This window comes from Neurospora hispaniola, assembly GCF_033458365.1.
Source record: "Neurospora hispaniola strain FGSC 10403 chromosome Unknown B0T23scaffold_7, whole genome shotgun sequence".
In the NCBI taxonomy this organism is placed as follows: Eukaryota; Fungi; Ascomycota; class Sordariomycetes; order Sordariales; family Sordariaceae; genus Neurospora; species Neurospora hispaniola.
In genome coordinates, this window is record NW_026944412.1 from 1,789,781 (window position 1) to 1,810,066 (window position 20,286).

Sequence of the window (20,286 nt, forward strand, 5' to 3'; positions counted from 1 at the left end):
AGAGATGGATGTCGTGTCGATCTTTGTCTGGACGAAAACACTCAGGAAGATGCTGCTGAGGTCTTGTGAACAGTGGAAACATCAAGTATCGAGGTATGCAGTTCAAGCTACCTATGTCTTGTGTATATGTCCAGATCTGCAAACGAGAAATATCTCCGTTTCCTGCGGGTTCAGTTACACTACATTTGAAACGTCTGTAGGATCCCGTCTGTACAAGACAAGGCATGAAATGGCGGCTTGAGTCGCGTGTGGAATACACATCCCTACGAGAGGAAAGCGGAAGGGGTATCAATTACCAAACAGGAAGGCTGTGACGTCCTATACTGACCACATACTTGTAGGCTCATCAAGAAGTTCATTTCAGGGGCAGATTAACCATCCACATCAATGGACTGATCAGCTGCGTACCATTTCCGCAACTCATCCATGCCGCCAAACCTGCCCCATCCAGTCTGGTTCCAAGTGGTTCGCCGTGGCAACCCAAGGCACCTCTTGCAGCCCGTACCTCTTCAACGGGAGGCTATATGGCATCCGCAATCCTACCACTACCGTCGAAGACTTTTCCTCCTTCTCGTCATCTCCCTTACCATCCTTCTCGCTGTTCCCGCTAGTTGACGTAGGACCCTGCTTCTCCCCCAACGAAGACGTTCTATCTTTTTCACTGCCATGACTCGCAGGGGTATCTGTGAGAAAAGTAGGTACCATAACCGCCTTCCGTCCCGTTTTGCCACCACTACTAGTACCATCACTATCCGCAAACAACTCCGGCCACACCAACACACCAATCTCGTAAGAACAGATACGCACCTGCGGCTCTCCCGCATTGTTCTTGCTCTGCGCGTCGCCCCAGGCTTGTTTAGAGAGGTTTGCTGATGTAAGGAGGGCCCAATCGATAGAGTTTTTGGTGTTGTGGTTAGCGAAGCGGATGAAGGTTTTGATGTGTGGGGCGGCGCGGTTGCGGCCTGCTTCGCGGATGGGAGTTGTAGTAGTTGTACCAACTCCATCGGCCGAGTCGTTCGCCCAGTGACAGAACATGGGTCTCAGATACTGGAGCTGCTTGGCTTGTTGAGCTGACTGGATCTTGGTATGGATGGAACCACCGGACGCGTAACCGTCGAGTGACTTCCTGATCTCGTCCGGCGTGGGGAAGATGATCTTGAAGTCTGGCTTGGACTTGGACGACAACAGGGGTTTGGGGCCTTGGGAACCGCTGAGCGCTTCAAAAAGGGTGTTTTTGAGCCAGTTGTCTGTTGGACCCAGAGTGGCGATGGAGGATATCTGGATTACAACCTCGGGCTTTTCACTGTCATCAACATCACCACTACCTTGAGCTCGATCCCCCGCCTGGCGAACGGGAACCGATTTGAGAGTCTTCTTCATTGCGGCCCAGCCCCATCGGGTGGGAAAATCGTCAACGAGGGAGTGTCGTCCTGGGACGCTGGCGATCAGTGAGCCGCGTATCGAGGAGAAGTCATACTTGGCGAGTTGGTCAATGAGCGGGTTACAGGCAGCCCGATATGAGCGTAGATAGTTCAGAAAGTCTATCTTGAACTTCTCACCGGAGCCAGCCGGTAGTGAGGATCGAGGAGAGGACGTATTTTGCTGGGCGTCTGGCTTCAAAAGGGGAAGTCGAGGAGATATCCAGGCGGCTTGTGTCATATTACTCCAGTCTCTCGGAATCATATTTGCCGTGTGGATGATAATCTCCGCCGTATCATCGGCTCGCAAGAGCACCATCATTTTGCTGTGATGGGTTCCAAATGGCTCGGGGAGATAGGCATGGTGTGTGGTGATGTTGGGATAGCGAGCGGCGTCAGACTAGTCAATCGGTTAGGACTGAACGCACAACGGGATGGTGAGTAGTTGTTTTGGCGTACCTGTATCTGTAACCTATTGGGATCTTCCTTCTTCCAAAAGCCGTGGATGACGTGAACCTTGATCAGATGGCGGACATCACTATCAAACGCACTCATGAGGAAGTCAATGTCGTGAAGGTAGTTGAACTCCCAACACTCTTTGATCAGGGGGTCACCAAGAAGGCTCTTGAGTGATACAGTATCTTTGTTGGAATTTTGTCCCAAGGAGCGAATCGTGGTAAGATGAAAGGGCGACGCGACGACCCTACGATATGAACATGGCTGCTTTTTTGCCTGCTCTTCTGCGGGAACGGATTCTTCTTCTCCTTCCTCTGGGCTTGTGCGGCGTTTCTTGAGCGGAGGGCTGACAGCACGACTGAGAGATCGTGGTGTTGCCCTGCTAATTCCACCATTCCGGACATCACCGGCTTTACCCAGCTCAGCATCCTGAACTGTCCTTTTGGACGAACGGTTGTTCTCCATGGTGACGGGCAGAGTCGTAGCCAGTTCACGAACAGTCGAGTTAGGTCGCCAACAGTGCACGCTTGGAACTTGACGGATGGGAGGTAAGTGGGTGTATCTCAGCAGATTTGTGCGATATGTGAACATGAATGAGATGTCGTAACCACAAACTTTGTGGGGCTTTTCATCTATGCTCTTTCCGAGACCAAGGTCTATGACATGTTGGAGTCGTTCCGTCCCTTCCCTTCAGGTCATCCAGCTGCCCAGGCGCTGTCTGCTAAGGATGGCACCTTCTCAAAGAGTGGTAGGCCAAGTGGAAGTGCTCAAAGCATCATGAAACTTAGGGCACTGAGAATTTCAAGTTATTAAACCAGGGAGCGAATTTCAAAGTAGTATTGACATTTCCGTTAAACCCAGACTCTTTGCCAAATGAATCAATGGGTTTCAATGTTGTTGTCGTTGGATGCTAATTGGGGAAGAAAGTGTTTCTTTCAGCCTCCTTGTGGCTTGGCTCTCTCCCCCCCACAACACTGGATCCACTTATAAGTCTTGGCTGAAATCGTTCTAGCCCCCTGGGGCGGGCCCTGAGAGGCCAGGGGCCAGCACGGCCGGCCGCCATTGCCCGCCTTCGATCGCCTCCTGAATCCCTTTGGTCCCCTGGTCCCCCGTCGCCTGAAGCAAGTAGCGGGTTGAGGTGGAATTGTTGTCCCATGCCGCCAGCAGACAAACACCGCCTGCGCTTCTACTGTACTATTCTCAAAGGCGGTTTCGTCTCTCATCTTTTGGTTGTTGACTGTGAACACGACGACCCACGACCAGTGCACCATAATTCCCACCATCGACGACCACCCCGTCGCGATCGAGCCGGACAGCACGAATTGGGTTCGATTTAGGTTCTAAAGGTGTTTCTTCCACCCCGGCGGTGCTGGCTCGCTCTTCGATGCAGTGTGCGACAATCAGGCCCCGACATTGTTAAACATCACAACTTATCGCTTTCCCACACCTGGCCACGACCATGAGGTGGCTTCCCCTATTCCTGGGCGCGGCCCGTCTGGCCGTTGCCGCATCAACGACGACAGAAACAGAAACAGAGGACGAAGTGAAAGAGTACACCAAGTTCAACGATGTACCGGTACCACCACTCATCGAACTCACCCCCGACAACTGGGAGAAGGAATCCAAAGCCAGCAAATGGCTGATGGTTAAGCACTACAGGTATTTGATCAATTACTAAGACTCTGGTAAGCATGCGACCGCGTTAGCTGACACCACGCATCTGCACAGCCCTTACTGCCCTCACTGCATTGACTTTGCTCCTACATACCAAACATTATACGAGTTCTACTACACATCGAAGCCCGTCGGGGACGAGAACGCGAACTTTACCACCTTCTACGACTTCCGCTTCGGCACCATCAACTGCGTAGCGTACTACGATCTCTGCAGCGCACACAAGGCATCTTCCTACCCAACTACCACCCTCTACAAGAATGGCGAACAGGTCGCGGCTCTCAAGGGCGTCAAGTCCATGCCTGTTCTGAGCGAGATAGTGGAGAAGGCCCTGGAAGCGACCAAGCCCGGATCGAGACCCGCGAAGCTCGAGCTTCCCAAGCCTGGCGAAATAGTTGCTCCCGGCTACGTTCCCAAGGTCGCCGCCACCAAGGATACCAAGGAAACATCCAATGTTGATTCCGCCAAGGATGTGCCCAAGGTCGATCTTGTCAAGGACTCTGCCACGGTCGAACAACCTGTTAAAGATACCTTCATCACCGGAAATGACGAGTACTTGATGCCCACTCCCAAGACCGAGGATAAGGCCGCGGAAAAGGTTGTGGATAAGGTTGCGGATAAGGCGGCGGACAAAGCCACGGAAACCAAGGCGACGGAAACAAAGGCCATAGAATCCAAGGCCGCTTCCAAGGCCGACCCTTCTGTTGAGGCCACGGCCAAGATCGAGAAGGTCAAGGGCAAGGAGGAGGAGGAGAAGAAGAAGTCTACGTCCCCTGCTTACTACGAGGCCCCTGCTGTCGCTGCCGCTGCCGCCGCGTCTATCAAGGGCAACAAGCCCAAGACTACTCCCAACCCCAATGGCATCTCCCAGCCCCTGACTGCCGAGAGCTTCCAGAGCCAGGTCACCATGACTCAGGAGCCTTGGTTCATCAAGTTCTATGCCCCCTGGTGCCATCACTGCCAAGCCATGGCCGCCAACTGGGCTCAGGTTGCTCGCGAGATGAAGGGCCGCCTCAACATTGGCGAGGTCAACTGCGAGCAGGAGGCCCGTCTCTGCAAGGACGTCCGTGTCACCGGCTACCCCACCATCCAGTTCTTCCGGGGAGGCGAGCGTGTCGAGTACACTGGTCTCCGTGGTCTCGGTGACTTCCTCGCGTATGCTGAGAAGGCCATTGACATCTCTAAAGGTGTACAGGACGTCGATGCCGCTTCCTTCAAGGCTCTTGAGGAGAAGGAGGAGGTCATCTTTGTTTACTTCTACGATCATGCCACCACCACCGAGGACTTTCTCGCCCTTGAGCGTCTTCCTCTCAGCCTTATCGGCCGTGCCAAGCTCGTCAAGACCCGCGACCCCGAACTGTACGATCGCTTCAAGATCACCACCTGGCCCCGCCTGCTCGTCTCTCGCGAAGGCCGTCCCACCTACTATCAGCCCCTCACGCCTAATGAGATGCGCGGCACTCGCCAGGTTCTTAACTGGATGAAGTCCGTTTGGCTGCCTATTGTTCCCGAGATGACCGCCTCCAACGCCCGCGAGATCATGGATGGCAAGATTGTTGTGCTCGGACTCCTTAACAGAGACGACGAAGAGTCCTTCAACGGTGCCATCCGCGAGATGAAGTCGGCCGCTAGCGAGTGGATGGACAAGCAGATTCAGCTCTTCCAGCTGGAAAGGCAGGAGCTTCGTAACGCCAAACAGCTGCGCATCGAGGAGGCCGAGGACCGCAACGACCAGCGTGCTTTGCGCAATGCCAAGAACATCCGCATCAACATGGACAGGGCAGACAGGAAGGAGATCACCTTTGCTTGGGTTGATGGCGTTTTCTGGCAGAGATGGATCAGGACCACCTACGGTATTGATGTCAAGGACACTGGTGACCGGATCATCATCAACGACGAGGATGTAAGTGTTCAATCTCTCACTTCACAGCGTTTAGGCATTTGTTGAACGCTTGCTAACCTACTTTTCCAACCAGAACCGTCGCTACTGGGATCAAACCACCACCGGCAACCCCATCGTCCCCAGCCGCACGTCCATCCTCGAGACCATCACCAAGATCTCCCAGAACCCCCTCAACATCAAGCCCAAGCTCACCATCTCCGCCTTCGAGAAGCTTTTCTTCGACATTCGCATGACCTTCTCGGAACATCCCTATCTTTCAATGGGCTGCATTCTCGGCATCGCCTTCGGTTGCCTCTCGTGGTTCCGCAACAGTGCTCGCGCCCAGAGGAGGGCCGGTCACGGTACGCACTTCAAGTTGGAGGAGGGCGGCATTGGTGCTCCCAGCGAGAAGGGTAGCACCGGCGGCTTCATTCAAAGCGTATTTGGCGGCAGCGGTGGGAGCAGCAATGGACCCAAGGCTGATTGAAATACAGTCCTGGGCTAAGGGCTGTTGTGTTGGTTTATACTTCGTCAGGAAAATGATCTGGATTTTACATATGCGCAGGGGGTGGATGGGGGTTTCGAGCACTGCAAGTTGTAGTTAATGACTGATGGTTGTGTGTGTGAAGAAAGGGCGGGTGATTTCAAATGGGGATGCAGCGAGAAATTTGTGTATATTTGCGATGGGAGGAAGGATGGAAGGAATATCTTGCGGACAGAGCATCACCGGACGGGAGGCTTTTGGCTTATTAAAAGGAAATCCCGAACTGACAGGCTTCTTGACTGGGTATTGGTCTTGATATCATTACACTCATCTTGTTGTTTTCTTTATATCTTCCTCCTTGGCCATGCCTTTTTTTATATATATCCCCTTACACCACGTTAGCTGTGAGGTTTTCCTCGTTATCCCTGGAACCGGACTTGGCGTAAAATAGAGTTGACTTGTAGGATATTTAGGGAATTTGCTCAGAACATGAGAAGTAAAGAGACGTTGTTTGGCCCTTGGCCCACCGTTTCGAGAGGTTGACCGTTCGTTGGCTGGGAGCTGGCCGCGACAAATGGCCGCATATGTAATCCCGCTAAATATTTCGGTTGAGACCCTGAGGACGACGACGTGAGGAACACCCTATAGGTATACAACTACTGTCCCTTATTTATTCTGTCAAAATGTACAGGGAGATTAAAATCGGCATTTTCTTCTCCTAACCCCATCGCTTGTGTCTGCCTTTTCCCAACCCCAATCAACCATAATTCAACAAGCAGCCCAGACAAGTGAAACATACATTGTTAGAGGAAAAAAGAGAGAGAAAAAAAAGAAAGAAAGAAAAGGAAGTTGCCTTCCGATGGCATGAAAAGCGCGGGCTTCATCTTTTTCTTAGTCTAGAACAGCCAATACCAAAGTCCAAACCAAACCGAAGCCCAAATCCGAACCGAAACCAAAACCAAAACCCATACCTGTAAGCAGAACCGAACAAAGTCAGGAAGGAAAGAGAAAACAAGAACGTCCAAAATATGAATAAGAAAGCAACTGCATGAATGGAAAACAAAAAGACTGGAAAGTACCGAGTGAGAGAAGAGTAACGAAGGTGAGCCAAAGTGTTTCCAGCAGTCCACGGAACTCCGCCATCAAGTTAGTCTCTCATTACTCTTTCAAGACTCCTAGGACGAGTTAGAAGAAGAACCAGATGGCGGCTGCGAAAATGCGAGAAGATCCTTGTAGAAAAACGTTTCGCTCTTCTTGAGGCTGCCCTGAGGAATGACGGCTTTGCTGAACTGGGGCACTTGGCCGAACTCGATGTACCCAAACTTTTTGAAGGTGGCTTCGGCGGGGGAGTTTGTTTCGGTGTTAACACGCTGTTTTTTTTAATGTCGTCTTCCTGTCAGTTTTTTTTGTCTCCTTCTTCCCAATGTCAAAAAAGCTGAGGGGAAGAGTGTAAAAAGAAAACCCAAACCAAAAAAACTCACCAATAAAGTCCTCCCCCTCCTGGCAGCCTCATACTCCAACGCATCCACCAACGCCTTGGCGCCCCCCTGCCTCCGGTATTTCTGATTCACCAACAAGGTATCGATCTTGCCCCTGAACGAACCCGTCTCCGTGTCGCTTAGCTTGAGCATTGCCAGTCCTCGTAGGTCGTTGCCCACCGGCTTGCTGCCGGGAGGAGTCTCGGGGAGGAGCAGGACGATAACGCGCGTGCCCTGGTTGGACTCGGCGATTCGCTCCCTCCACCATCCCAGAAGCTTGCCGTTTTCGAGGGGAGGCAAGAAAGGCCCGATCATCCGGTCCATGGTCATGCACGAGGCGTGCAGGGCGGCGATCCATGGGACGAGGTGGCCGTGTTGGTCGGGGGAAAAGACGTAGGTCATTGAGGGAGAGATGGGGAGCGTTGGGAGGTCCATTATGAGTGGTGGTTGACTCAAATTGAGATTGAGAGTGAAGATATGTTGAGGTTACGCTTCGCTGAGGATGGTGGTATTTGGTAACGATCCGTTATGGTAGCGATTCAGAGATGTAGCAGCTCTTTGTCGAGATCATGTCCTTGTGTTGAGGCAAAATCCACAAGGACTAAGTTGGCCGTCCGTCCGTCTGATTCTGACTCGAGAGGGGGATGTCACGGGTAAGAAGGACTGTACTTGAGCCGGTCAGCTTTCTGGTGTAAAAAGTGCAATAGCCGAACTGGGAAGGAAAAGGAAAATGTCTCAACGGAAAAATGTGGTAGGGTGGAAAAAAAAGTGGTGTGAGAATGTGGGTGACGATCGGGGGTTAAATGGGGATTCAAGTGAATTCATGAGTGATAAACCACTCCGGATCGTGAGGTTGTCAGTGATGAATTGCTGACCTTGGCCTCAAACAGGAAATATTGTACGCCAACCTCGGGGTTTCCATGTTTCAAGGTGTGTGCCTTTTCCTCCTCCTACTCCTCCTCGTCCTCCTCCTTCTTACCTCGGGTCTGGGGAGGGAATATACCCGGTGTGCGCAGACGGTGATAGCGGTTGTATCCAGATCGGGAGCTTGACCGGACAGACGGGAGAGACCCAAAAAGTCACGCTTCCCCGTTCCGAATTCCAAAGGGTTGAAGCGAGTGGTGTGGGTGGGTGGAAGGGTGGACGGGTGATGGGGGTGCAGTAGACTGAGTGACCGAGGTGGTGATGGTGGTTTGAGAAATTCAGGAACAGTGATCACACACGAAGAAGAAAAGTGCCAAGATCTCAAACTACTTTACCTGTTTGAGACGCAGCGTCAATGCCAGAACCTGGAATTTGGGAAACCTAGAGAGTCCAAGGTCTGTTCCAAGGTTCACGGATGGAAATTTGGCAGTGTACCTGATGTTTCTGGTCTGCACCATCTCAGGAACGGGACAAATCTCAAAAGTGATGATGGTGGGGAACCGGTTGTTGTACTGTACCTGCGCCTACACTACAATACAGGAGCTGCAAAGGACTGATCATTTTTCCGTCACAGCGGCAGCGGCAGCATGGAAGCCCGGGCCAGGTACACGCCTTCAAGGGCATGTGGGGAGGGGCTAATCGCATACGTTACGTATCTTACGCGTTTCGAGTCTGAATTACAACTTCAATCTTCAGTGTTTCTATCACGTTATCACGATACTGTATGGACGACCGGAGAGTGGGAGGACCAAACGGCGTTACGGGTTTCCCCACGGGTTTCGGGCAGCTAGTCAAAGCTCGGGCTTCAAGGGGCAGTCACCTACGCCACAGCACGTTCTGTTAGGTAGGTCTGTTCTTTCGGTCTCGTAAGATTTCAGGGGACAAATATACCTCTACCACCTCGTCACCAACAACTGGACCCGTTCTCACCCACCACTCGCGGGTATGTGGATGTTCGGTGAATACGGTCGGCAGAAAGAACATCCAACTTGAGTCTCAGCACCGCTTCGAAACTCTACCTATTTATCACAGCATTCACTTTGACTCGGATTGTGCTGTCCCTCTGCACTGCTCTTGTGGCTCCTTCGTCTTCTGAGCTTCCATGTGTCAGCCCATCCTAGGGAACCTTTGTATTTTGACCTCACGAAAAACACGATAATGCCCAATTCATCGATATTCATGGCCATTCCTGATCCTCATCCGCGAAGCTCAAGGGTAGCCACGTTTCTGACCCCGGAACAGTGTGTCGACCTCGGCAGAGAACTTTTTTTTTTTCCTTTCCAAAGGCGGGGTGCGAGGCCCCAAAGGCGAAGGGGACAACGAGCAACGAACACCCTGATCTACACTGCCGACTGCCGGACGGTACAACCTTCAAAGCCGGGACTGTCCCTGAAGTGACCGCCTTAGGAACGCTGTCGCCAAAAATGTCTCTGAGAAACACCATCTCCCGCCTAAATCCTGACGGGTATGAAAAACAGTCGCACCGCAATGCATCTCGTCGTCATCACCACATGGCCGTTCGGGGCTTTTATTCGTTGACATTGTGCCTACCTGAAAACAACCAATGAAGAAAGAAGGCCTTCGAACGATCACGATGCAGTCTTTCCCCTTTCAGAGAGATGGGATGATGGACCTAAACTCCATCCCATCAGCCCTACCAATGCCTGTGGTCCACTCTGACACAGCCCTGGGATTTCTCGGTTCGCTTGCCTCTTGGCTGGCTGCTGAGGATTTCTGTAGTGTACACTACGTAAGCCCGCCGTCGTAAACATTGCTTCGCCTCAGCTTCTAATTGGTCTTTTCAGAGCAACAGCCAGAGTGCCCCCCAACAGTCCCCGCTCCTTGGGTGGCTGGCCATTGAACAAACATTTGAAAGCTCTCGTATCAGACCGCAACGTGCCCAATCATCGCAAAGTGTCCGTTTCATCTTCAGCTCCCTGACACACGCAGCTCAGTGCTTAGTGTCCACCCTGCGGCCCTGCCCCTGATTCAGCTCTTTTGCCTGTGACTGTGACGGACCTCTTCAGTCTTCTGCCCTCACTCGACTAATCGTCTTGTGTAACGACGTCTCACACAAACAGCCACCTTCTTAAAAGCCAGGCGCCTGTGTCTAAATACGACAGCGTCGATATTTGCCAGAGTGCGCCCCGCACTTACACCATCATCTTTCAACTCCCGACCATCAGGAGCGCCCATCATCACTCACGTGCTCGCTCAACGACATCTCCACCATGGGCTTTCTGCGTGATAAGCTCAAGCAGAAGCTTGAAGAGGTTACAGCAGGTGTAGAGAGTCTGCTCCATGAAGACGATACCCCCAGCGCTTCCGCCAACGCTCAGCAAGCCGGAGATGATGAAGTCCCCGAGACCTCCTATCCTTCCCAGTATGGAGCCAACCGCTTCGGATCCTTCGCACCTGAATCCTCAGGCGATGTGAAGTGGTACGTCGATGGAGCCTCCTATTTCCATGCCGTCTCCATCGCTCTCGAACGTAAGCCACATTCTTCACATGTGCCACGTTGGTCACTTCATCTGCTAATTACTCTCACAGAGGCCCAGGAGAGCATCTACATTCTTGATTGGTGGCTGAGGTATGCCTTTATGATTTCTTGCGCTAGTTGAACCTCTGACTGAATATTTGGATAGCCCCGAGTTGTATCTGCGCCGCCCCCCTGCAAAGAACCAGCAGTACCGGCTTGACCGGATGCTGCGCAACGCTGCAGAGCGCGGTGTAAAAGTCCACATTATTGTGTACAAGGAGGTCGAACAGGCTTTGACTCGTAAGTTCTCAGTCTGATCAAACGTTTTCTTTTGATGAGCTTTCACGACTAACTAACATTACAACAGTCGATTCTCGGGTATGATACTGCATCGATGTAATTGCATGACCAGGAACTAACCATGGATCACTTTTAGCACACAAGGAAAGCTTTGGAAGGTCTTCACGAGAACATCCAGGTCTTTAGACATCCTGATCATATCCCAAGGGGCAGAGATGTCATTGCCGATCTCCGGTCCAAGATACAGATGGGCACATTCAGCTTGGCCAAGCTCCCGCAGGAGACCCTGACCGCATTGTACGGAACAAAGGATGACGTGACCCTGTTCTGGGCCCACCACGAGAAGCTGTGCGTCGTCGATAGGAAGCTCGCGTTTATGGGAGGTTTGGATATGTGTAGGTTTTTCTCTGACGCTATTTTCGAACGAAGTGCGCTAACTATCCGACAGGCTTCGGAAGATGGGACACAAACAGTCACCCAATCGCCGACGCCCATCCCAGCAACCTCAACGACATCATTTTCCCCGGTCAGGACTACAACAATGCTCGTGTATACGACTTTGAGGATGTTAGCAACTGGGAGAACAACAAGCGTAAGTTTCACAGAACTGGTACTGCAGGTGTTTAGACTAACAGATGACCCAGTTGACCGCACGAAGCACTCCAGAATGGGTTGGTCTGATATCAGCATCAGTCTGCAAGGCCACATTGTTGATAACCTAGTTGATCACTTCGTCGACCGCTGGTCAGTCTAGCTTTGTCTTCCAGTGACGATGATCTTGCTAACGACTTCTAGGGCCTTCATCTGGAACGAAAAGTACAAGGAAAAGGATCCCGGAAAGTATGCCCTTATCAGTGCCGATGCTCCAAGCCGCGATCGTGGATATGGAGACAACGCTCCCTATCCTGAGTCCGATAATTACGAAACCCCTTTCCATTTCCGCCAGCATGCCCGCCGTTTCTTGGGAGATACCGACGACGTGGACCATGACAATCGCAGCCGCTCGGGCGAGCATCCGAGACGTAGCATGAAGGTTCAACTGGTGCGAAGGTAACTTGTTCATTCTTCCCTCCGTAATGTTCTGTAACGTCTGACAAGAATAGTTGCTCCAAATGGTCCGCTGGTCATGACACGGAAGCCTCCATTGCCGAAGCGTACATCGAGATCATCACCAACGCCAAGCACTTCATCTACATCGAGAATCAGGTAAGTCAGGTAATATCCTCGTTGACTCCCGTGGTACTAATCCTTGCCAGTTCTTTATTACCGCTACATCCAACGCTCAGAAGCCTGTTGAAAATAAGATCGGCAAGGCCATCGTTGACCGTATCATCCGGGCCCATCGCGAGGGCGAGAAGTTTATCATTTTTGTGACGATGCCTGCTGTCCCTGCTTTTGCTGGCGATCTCAAGTCCGACGGCGCCCTCGGCACTCGTGCTATCATGGAGTACCAATACTTCAGCATCAACAGAGGTGGCAACAGCATCATGGAATGTCTGCAGAGGGCGGGCATTGAGAACCCGTCGGATTACATCCGATTCTACAACCTGCGCAACTACGACCGTATCAACACTAGTGAGGCTATGGCTCAAGCTACCAAGGATGCTGGAGTAAGCTACGAAGGGGCTCGTCGGGATTACGATGACAAGTTCGGGCGTGCCATTGATGATGAACGGAACCAATATGAGGGCAGCCGTGATCCGTATGAGAGAAACAGGGGTGATGACGGCTACGGAAGGGGCAGATACGAGGGTGATAGGGGTTATGAGGGCGGAAGAGGTGACTACGAAGGCGGCTACGATGGCGGCAGACCCGAGAGCGACGAGTACGATGTCCAGGGCGGATATGGCGACCGGTACGACGGTGGCCGTGATGATGACCGGTACGGTGGCAGGCAGAGCGGCTATGGAGGTGGATACCGTGACGAGGACTACCGTCAAAGCAGTCGCTACGAAGACGGCTACGAAGGCGGCTACGAAGGAAGCCAAGGCGGCGGACGCCAATACAGCCAATATGAGCGCTACCAGGAAGCCGCCAGCAAGATCACCGACAGCACCTGGGACACCATCTCCTCCTGCTACATGCTCAACGGTCCAGAGGTGGACAGCGTCCCCTGGAACGGCTCGCCCGAATCCGAGATTGACGCCTTCGTCTGCGAAGAGCTCTACGTCCACTCCAAGGTTCTCATCGCCGACGACCGCGTCGTCATCTGCGGCTCCGCCAACCTCAACGACCGCTCGCAATTGGGCGACCACGACTCGGAAATCGCCGTCATCATCCAGGATAAGAACCGCGTGGAGAGTTCCATGAACGGCGAACCCTACCAAGCCTCCGCCTTCGCCGCTTCGCTGCGTCGCTACCTCTTCCGTAAGCACCTCGGCTTGCTCCCCGACCAGCGCTGGGATGCCGCCAACAACAACTGGACCCCCGTCAACCAGCACTCCGTCAACGAGTACGATTGGGGCTCGGACGCCGATCGACTTGTCGAGGACCCCCTCGCTGACGACTTCTTGGCCATGTGGTACAAGACGGCGAAAGCCAATACCAAGATCTTCCGCAAGGTGTTCCATGCTGTACCTGATGATACGGTGCGCACGTGGGAGGACTATGAAGAGTTCTTTAGCGAAAAGTTCGTGTTGCCCGGAACGGAGGCTAAAGAGGCTGAGAAAGGTTACGAAAAGGGCAAGGTTGATTATGGACATGTGGTCAAGGATGAGTTCCCTGGTGGCGTGGAGGAGGTTAAGGAGTGGCTGGGTAGAGTCCGCGGAACACTCGTGGAGATGCCGTTGAACTTTTTGATTGGTGTGGAGGATTTGGCTAAGGAGGGGTTGTCGTTTAATGAGTTGACGAACACGCTTTATACCTAAGGTGGTTGGAGGGGTGATGAGGGATAAAGATGGCCCTTGGACACACTAGGGCAGGGAATGTGGCTAGGTATAGGGAAAATGTATGGATGAATGGTGAGGTAGAGATCATGAGTTGAATACAATGTTTGCAGTGGTTTACAAGTAACCGAATTGTAAATGAAGTGCGAGTGCCTGGTTCATCATTGGACGCCATACGAGACACAGTACGTGTCGATGACTTTATGTATACCTATATAGCTATGAGATCTTCAAAACCCGTCCATCGCCTTTTTATCAAGACTACCTACATGTCAGGTATAGTCGGTCGGTATTTGCATGTCATCCCTTCCATTCAACCATCACGACACTCAACAATTATCCAGCTTTGTAATATTAGGGCGGCGACATGGCGTAAGGAAGGGAAGTAGAGGAGATGAAAGCTGACGCACCCACCCCCCTAAAAAAAAAAAAAAAAAAAAAAAGAAAAAAAAAAGGAGGAAGCAGGTTGCCCAAAGCTCAGCTGCTCGACCAAGCCTTGAACTTAGCTAGAGGCTCGCTACATACCTACCTTTTAGGTACGAAATTTTCTGGCTTCCAGTACATCTATCTATCTACCACGTGATAAGCTACTAAGAGTTATTGAAACGGTACTACGAACTTGGAGCCTTACATGGTCCCAGGTAGTTTCGGTGGACGTCCTGCCAGTGGAACATTTACTCAGATTATAGAACTCTTAAGTCTAGTGGAAATGGGGAATGGACGGAAAAGGTTGGGGGGAGAAACATCCCGCCCGTTAGAGTAAATGTGGTTATTGACATGGAAAGAGCAAGGAACACAGTGATGACTGTAAATATACATCGATTGTAAGCACCACCGCCGCAACCAGTTAATTCCTTGTTGCGAACAATCTGGAACATGAACAAGTACTGTAATTCTCTACGCAGTGCTCCTGCTTTTCAAAATAACTATCTAACAGCAGCGGGTACTTTGTCATGGGACCTGGACTCACATCTATCTGTGAAGTTGAGACGTGGGCAGATAGCTGTTATGGCACATATGATTGTCAGTAATTAGGACGAAAGAGAACGTGGGTAATGTGAAGGCCACTATTATCGTATATCAAAGTGAAATTGGAATTGCCTGAAATCAGGGCGTCCATTCTTATGTACATGCTAAGCAAACATCCATGACATATATACCAAGACCCGTACCATCCCAAGCCCAGTTCAGCGTCTCCCTTGGTCAGATTCAACCTATTACAGGTTCACTTTGCCCATGTTGAAAAAGCAATGAAAGCAGTGCACGCTCGCTCACTGGTGTAGAACACACCATGATCCGTTCCTAAACGCCATGCCGTTTCCTTTTAATGTAGCCGTAGTCGTTAATAGATCCTTTCCCTGCCTTGGTCCCTTTTCTTCTTGTCCTTCAATATTGGTATCATGTTCCGCCTACTTTGAATTTCCATTGTAATCCCACCAACCCTCAGGCTCATTAATGACAATCATTAAGCCGTCTCCGCAGCAGGAGTGACTTCTCCGTCGCTGCCAGAGTGTTGACCTATGCTGTCATCGCCCCCCACATCCCTCGACCTATCTCTCTTGACCTGGAAGCACTGGATCGCTCCGATGACGGCAACAAACATGCTTCCATACCAAGCCAAGGCAGTGCAGTCCATCTTCCTTCCCACCGAGTACAGATAGCCGGCCACAGGCGGGGCGATCATCCGGCATGCTGCACCTGCACTGGCAGCGAGCCCATTTACTTTGCCCAGAACAGAAAAACTAGGGGTAGCCTCCTTGATCAGGATCAGGAGGAGAGGGTAAAGGAGGATGGAAAAGAAGTTACGAACCACAAGACAGAAGTAAATGGCCGGGTAAAGGAGCCTCTCCGGAATGAAAAGCAGCGTTGGCATGATAACGTAGACGATGGGGTGTAATACCGTGACCAGAATGAACAGTCTGTAAACACCGAGTCTCTCAGCCATCAAAGGAAAGATGACGGCTTGCATGAAAAGGGCAATGACACCCTGAACAGCCATGATCATGCCGACTGATTGAAGGGAGAGTCCTAGGCCTCCAGGGGAGTAAAAGGGGCTCAGAACCTTGAAGATACCAAACGACTGACTGCTAGGAACCCTGTCGTCTTCGAAGAAAATGGGAAGGAGGTGGTCAAACGTCATCGAGTGATACGTGAAGATCGACAGGGAGACGATGACTGCCATGATCTTCTTGGAAAAGACGTTGTAACTCGGCTGCCTCTCGATAGTCTTCAGTGTAAGGCTGGCATTCTGAATGTCCCGAGCCCGCATGGTGCCGTAGTTTTCATCGCGAAGGTCAACAGCGGGGCGCTTCATCGCATCGGAGGTCTCGATCAAGGGTGTGTTCTCGGAAAGGAACGTATCGTCGGGAAGCAGAACGCGGGGTTGCATGTCGGGATGCGTCTCCTCGAGGAGAAAGTAACCAAGCACGATGCTCATAAAAAGCATGCCGGCGCAGATAAGGTTGGGCAACAGGTATGGGAATCGGTCGAACAAGGAGCCCTTGGGGAACATGTTTGGGAAGGAATCGTGGGGGTCAGCAAAGGTACCGCCAATAGCGGGACCAATGATGGTGCCGATGCTCCAAACAAAAGGCACTGTTTCACATGTCAGCAACACCGCAAATAAAACCACGCTTGGTATAATTCTTCGTTGACGACGTACTGATGGAATATGCCTTGGCTATTTTTGTTCTGTTAGCGAAGATCGTTAAGTCTTGGGGATGGCAGGCAAGACATACGCTCATGTTCTGGCTTTGTGACTAGCTCGCCAACCATGGTCTGGATCACACCAATATTGCCGTTAAGGAGCCCGCCTATGGCACGACCGAGCACAGCGACCCAAAGGTTGGTCGCGAATCCAACCATGATCATGCTGAACATGGTGCCGACACATCCTAGAAGCAAAACGGGTTTCCGGCCAACTCTGTCGGACAGACCTCCCCAGTACATGCCCATCGAGGCCTCGGCTAGGGCGAAGGACGAGATGAGAAGGCCGGCGTAAAATGAGGCATCATCTTCGTTTCCGATGTGTAGTCGTTTGATGAAAGCCCAGGCATAGGGAAAAATGGAGGTGAGTGCGATCGGTTCGGCGAGACGGACGATTGCTGAAAGGAACATGAGGTCAGCTTGCTGGGCAAATACAGTCAGTGGGCTTCGGTCCGGGATGGCTCACCAAGGAGGAATAGCTGGACGGCTGGGAACTTGTCCGGGTCGCGATGGCTTGTACATGTTAGGCTCATTGTTTTACAGAAAGACTGAGGTCTTACGACTGTCCAATACCTCCTCAAGGAAGAAGCAATACCAGGTGCAAAGAGCAAGAAGGAGGATGAAGACGGCTTCAATTTCAAAAGGACTGAGAGAAGGATGGACAGCGGGAGGGTGATGACGGGACAATGCAGTGGTCGGTTAAGGTACCCAGTATTCTGTCGAGGTCTTGTGAATGAGCTGCCACGGCCCAGGAGAGTGTGATAGATAGCGGACAAGTTAGGAACGGACACAGATGGGAGAGGTCTCGACGGAAGTCAGGACAAGTTTATTAGGGCTCATAACAGTAGGGAAAATATTTCGTCCAGTCACCGCATGTATATGTTAAGGTATGGGTGGATGCCACCAAGTGCTACGATGTGAGAGAGGAAAAAAAAAGCTGACGTTCGGGGAAAAAAAGAAAAGGAAAAAAAAAAAAATATAGACCCGGCTGGGCTCGCAGGGAAGTCGCGAACAGCATGGGTTGCGCATTGATATCAGAAGAATGGCGGGGAATGGGACGGTTTGGAAAGATACGGAAACCATAGAAGGGAAAAGGGTCTTTCTGGCCAATCCGCTTGCGAGTGCTTCCAGAACCGGCCAAGGTTCCAGGGCCGGGGCCGTTCTCAGGGTTCGCATTCCGGCTGCATTCCAACAACATGGTTCCATGACTAGAAACGTTACCGTGACAGTGCGTACCGTACATACATATCAGTTTGTCCGACACATCGCCGTGCCAATGGTATCCTGTCATCCTGTTTCCGAGCCACTTCTGGTCCTGATAAGTCCATGACGGGAGCCGGTTGCCGCGAATCCTCTGGAAAACGACCCTCCCTAGAACACATGCTCGAGAATGGAGGACGGCAGCATGTACACTAGACGCAGTGACGCAAAGTAACGAGGGACGCCGGCCTCGATAAACGACCGATAACAGGCTGACAAGAGGTCGAGGGTGGTGGTCTGGAGCCAGGTGCAGCCACGCACAACCACGGAAGCTGGAAGGGTTCCCCGGCACATCGCGGCGCATATTTGCTCGCGCCAACAATCACTGATTGCTGGGTTTGCTGCTCATGCTTATGGAGGGGAACTCTGCCCAAGTCGGATCCTTTCGAACAACAGTTCCGTCCAGCTTTGTTTCCAGGGTAGTTCAGTGCAACGCAAGACGGTCAAAATCGGTTGATAGGCTAACAGCCCTGACCGCTGGGCCCCAGACTTTGATCGCTCGCGTAGACTAGTCGGTAGCTCGGACCGTCTGTACCAGAACGGCTATGATGATGATGATGATGATGAAACTGGGGAACGGACACGAAAACTTTGAGATTCAGTTCTGCCACTGACACTCCCCGCGCTGGGGGGAAATGAGCTTGGATTACCCAGCACATTGGGGTTGTTCCTTCTGTGTTTGCTGCTCGAGAATTGAAATCGTGCAAGTGCGACCGCATGATGGGCAGGGGTGGCAATGCAGCTGCGACCAATCATAATGTGCATGGGACTTACAAGAATTGAAGTCGATGCAGTGGGTGCCCACTTAATTGGTCCAGATCGTCGATTTTCGTTGATCATGGATTGCTCGCATTGGTGGGAGCTACAATGATAACCTTCAACGTCGTTGCTTTCCTTCCTGTTCCTCCTCCACCTCGAGCAGAAAGACCAAGACGGGCATCTCGCTGCTTCTGCCTTTCCGTCAATATTTCCACAGCTCATGGATGCGCAACCTCTGATGTCGCCCGTCCTTCAACCACCTTCTTCAAGTCCATTCCGTTACGTCAACAACCATGCTCAAACCTAGAGGTATGGACTGTGCGGCTTTGGATAACGGAAGTGCCAAACTCCGAAGATTGTTCCAGCCCTTCGCCGGCGTCTAGCGGTGAAACCAGACACAACAAGTGGAATGTGCTGGTTGATGTCGCGAGTGAGACTAATGACCGTTGCACGCACATGATCATCATATGCGCATCGAGGCCGACCCCGGAAAAGCGTTCTTAAGGCTCCCGCATCGTTTTTTACCTTAGCTTCAGTTCCTACCCGCCCGGTCTTAGGATTCTAGATGATAATCTAGGCCGGCACTGTGTTTCACTCGAGCCATCTCCGTCACCCGGAACGTATTTTACCATCTTTTCGGCGTCAACTCTATATCCCCGTTTTATATATTTTCCGAGTCTGCTCATAGCCTATTAAGTCCTCAGATACTCTCACTGTCAGATCGCCAGCTTTTTTGCTTCGCCGTTATCATCATCTCGCAGGACAAAGAACGACAACTCACCAATCCGATACATTGCAAGCTATCAATGTCAGAATTTCTTCAATAAAGAGCGAGAAGCTTATCATGTTGCATGCCTGCCTGCAATCCCCTCTTCGTCGGCATGGTTGCACTCGGCATTTTCCATCATTTCACTCGTCGGTAAACACCAGGTACGGATATATAGTACATGCCTACACACAGTAGTGTTGCCGCCTGCAGAGTCTGGTTTGGCTGCTGCAATGCATCCACCCTGATGCGGCTTGCGTGTACCCGGCCGGATCTTCCAGGGCGATGTCACTTTGCAAATACCCGGTCAACCCGCCCGGGCCTGCTCTCGGAGTTACATAGCCCATCAATACCATGTTCTCCTTTCTGCTGACCCTTGTCCATGAACTGAAGATGCAACCACGGATGGATGATAACTCGACCCATGCCGCCTTTTATTACTACAATACTGTACTGCATATTCATTCACCAGTGCCCGCAGAGCTGTTTCTCAGAAGAACTGCCAAAGGCAAGCGGCTGATGAGTTGATTGACTTACCATCAGGTGTTGTGTACTTACGCAATATACACACCCATTCACTCTCTCCTCAACACTGTTTACACAATCCATCCTCCTGCAAGACCCAATTGCATTGGTGTACGAAAGGGGAACCAACGGATTACGTCAAGCATGGAGGGTATAGTCCGTGAGCCACCCGGGAAGTGAGGTATCACTGTTTGGGTTTTAGTTGTTATCCTTATTGGAATATTCTCAAGCGACCCAGTCTCGGCCATCAGTTATCGGCCAGCCTTTGACAGCTTCCGTACTTCTCCCGA

At 51.7% G+C, this 20,286-nt stretch overlaps 5 protein-coding genes across 5 annotated transcripts; 2 read left to right on the plus strand and 3 right to left on the minus strand.

Moving 5' to 3' along the window:
* Positions 1-420: 420 nt before the first annotated feature.
* B0T23DRAFT_322514 (tyrosyl-DNA phosphodiesterase I) lies at positions 421-2,339 on the minus strand (the record flags this gene model as incomplete). The annotated part of the gene is made up of 2 exons (XM_062835300.1): positions 421-1,818; positions 1,878-2,339. 2 exons carry the CDS (start codon positions 2,337-2,339, stop codon positions 421-423), a joined length of 1,860 nt encoding a protein of 619 aa, XP_062689988.1.
* A 994-nt stretch (positions 2,340-3,333) lies between these two features.
* On the plus strand, positions 3,334-5,917 carry B0T23DRAFT_431492 (uncharacterized protein; the record flags this gene model as incomplete). The annotated part of the gene is made up of 3 exons (XM_062840325.1): positions 3,334-3,533; positions 3,603-5,451; positions 5,525-5,917. 3 exons carry the CDS (start codon positions 3,334-3,336, stop codon positions 5,915-5,917), a joined length of 2,442 nt encoding a protein of 813 aa, XP_062689989.1.
* Positions 5,918-7,089: 1,172 nt separating this feature from the next.
* Positions 7,090-7,827, minus strand: B0T23DRAFT_398537 (uncharacterized protein; the record flags this gene model as incomplete). Its single annotated transcript, XM_062838369.1, has 2 exons — positions 7,090-7,284; positions 7,396-7,827. The coding sequence occupies 2 exons, from the start codon at positions 7,825-7,827 to the stop codon at positions 7,090-7,092; spliced, it is 627 nt and encodes a 208-aa protein (XP_062689990.1).
* Positions 7,828-10,111: 2,284 nt separating this feature from the next.
* On the plus strand, positions 10,112-14,200 carry B0T23DRAFT_414817 (uncharacterized protein). The gene is made up of 10 exons (XM_062839574.1): positions 10,112-10,806; positions 10,867-10,906; positions 10,962-11,095; positions 11,163-11,173; positions 11,232-11,490; positions 11,544-11,687; positions 11,740-11,839; positions 11,891-12,145; positions 12,199-12,301; positions 12,352-14,200. The coding sequence occupies exons 1-10, from the start codon at positions 10,548-10,550 to the stop codon at positions 13,960-13,962; spliced, it is 2,916 nt and encodes a 971-aa protein (XP_062689991.1). The 5' UTR covers positions 10,112-10,547; the 3' UTR covers positions 13,963-14,200.
* A 1,245-nt stretch (positions 14,201-15,445) lies between these two features.
* B0T23DRAFT_323773 (major facilitator superfamily domain-containing protein) lies at positions 15,446-17,219 on the minus strand (the record flags this gene model as incomplete). The annotated part of the gene is made up of 4 exons (XM_062835374.1): positions 15,446-16,575; positions 16,643-16,660; positions 16,719-17,084; positions 17,153-17,219. 4 exons carry the CDS (start codon positions 17,217-17,219, stop codon positions 15,446-15,448), a joined length of 1,581 nt encoding a protein of 526 aa, XP_062689992.1.
* Between the last annotated feature and the right edge of the window lie 3,067 nt (positions 17,220-20,286).

Coding starts and splice junctions, on each gene's coding strand:
- B0T23DRAFT_414817 (XM_062839574.1), top strand. CDS start 10,548: ATGGGCTTTCTGCGTGATAAGCTCAAGCAGAAGCTTGAAGAGGTTACA. Junction 10,807..10,866: donor CGTCTCCATCGCTCTCGAAC/GTAAGCCACATT, acceptor TTACTCTCACAG/AGGCCCAGGAGAGCATCTAC. Junction 10,907..10,961: donor ATTCTTGATTGGTGGCTGAG/GTATGCCTTTAT, acceptor ATATTTGGATAG/CCCCGAGTTGTATCTGCGCC.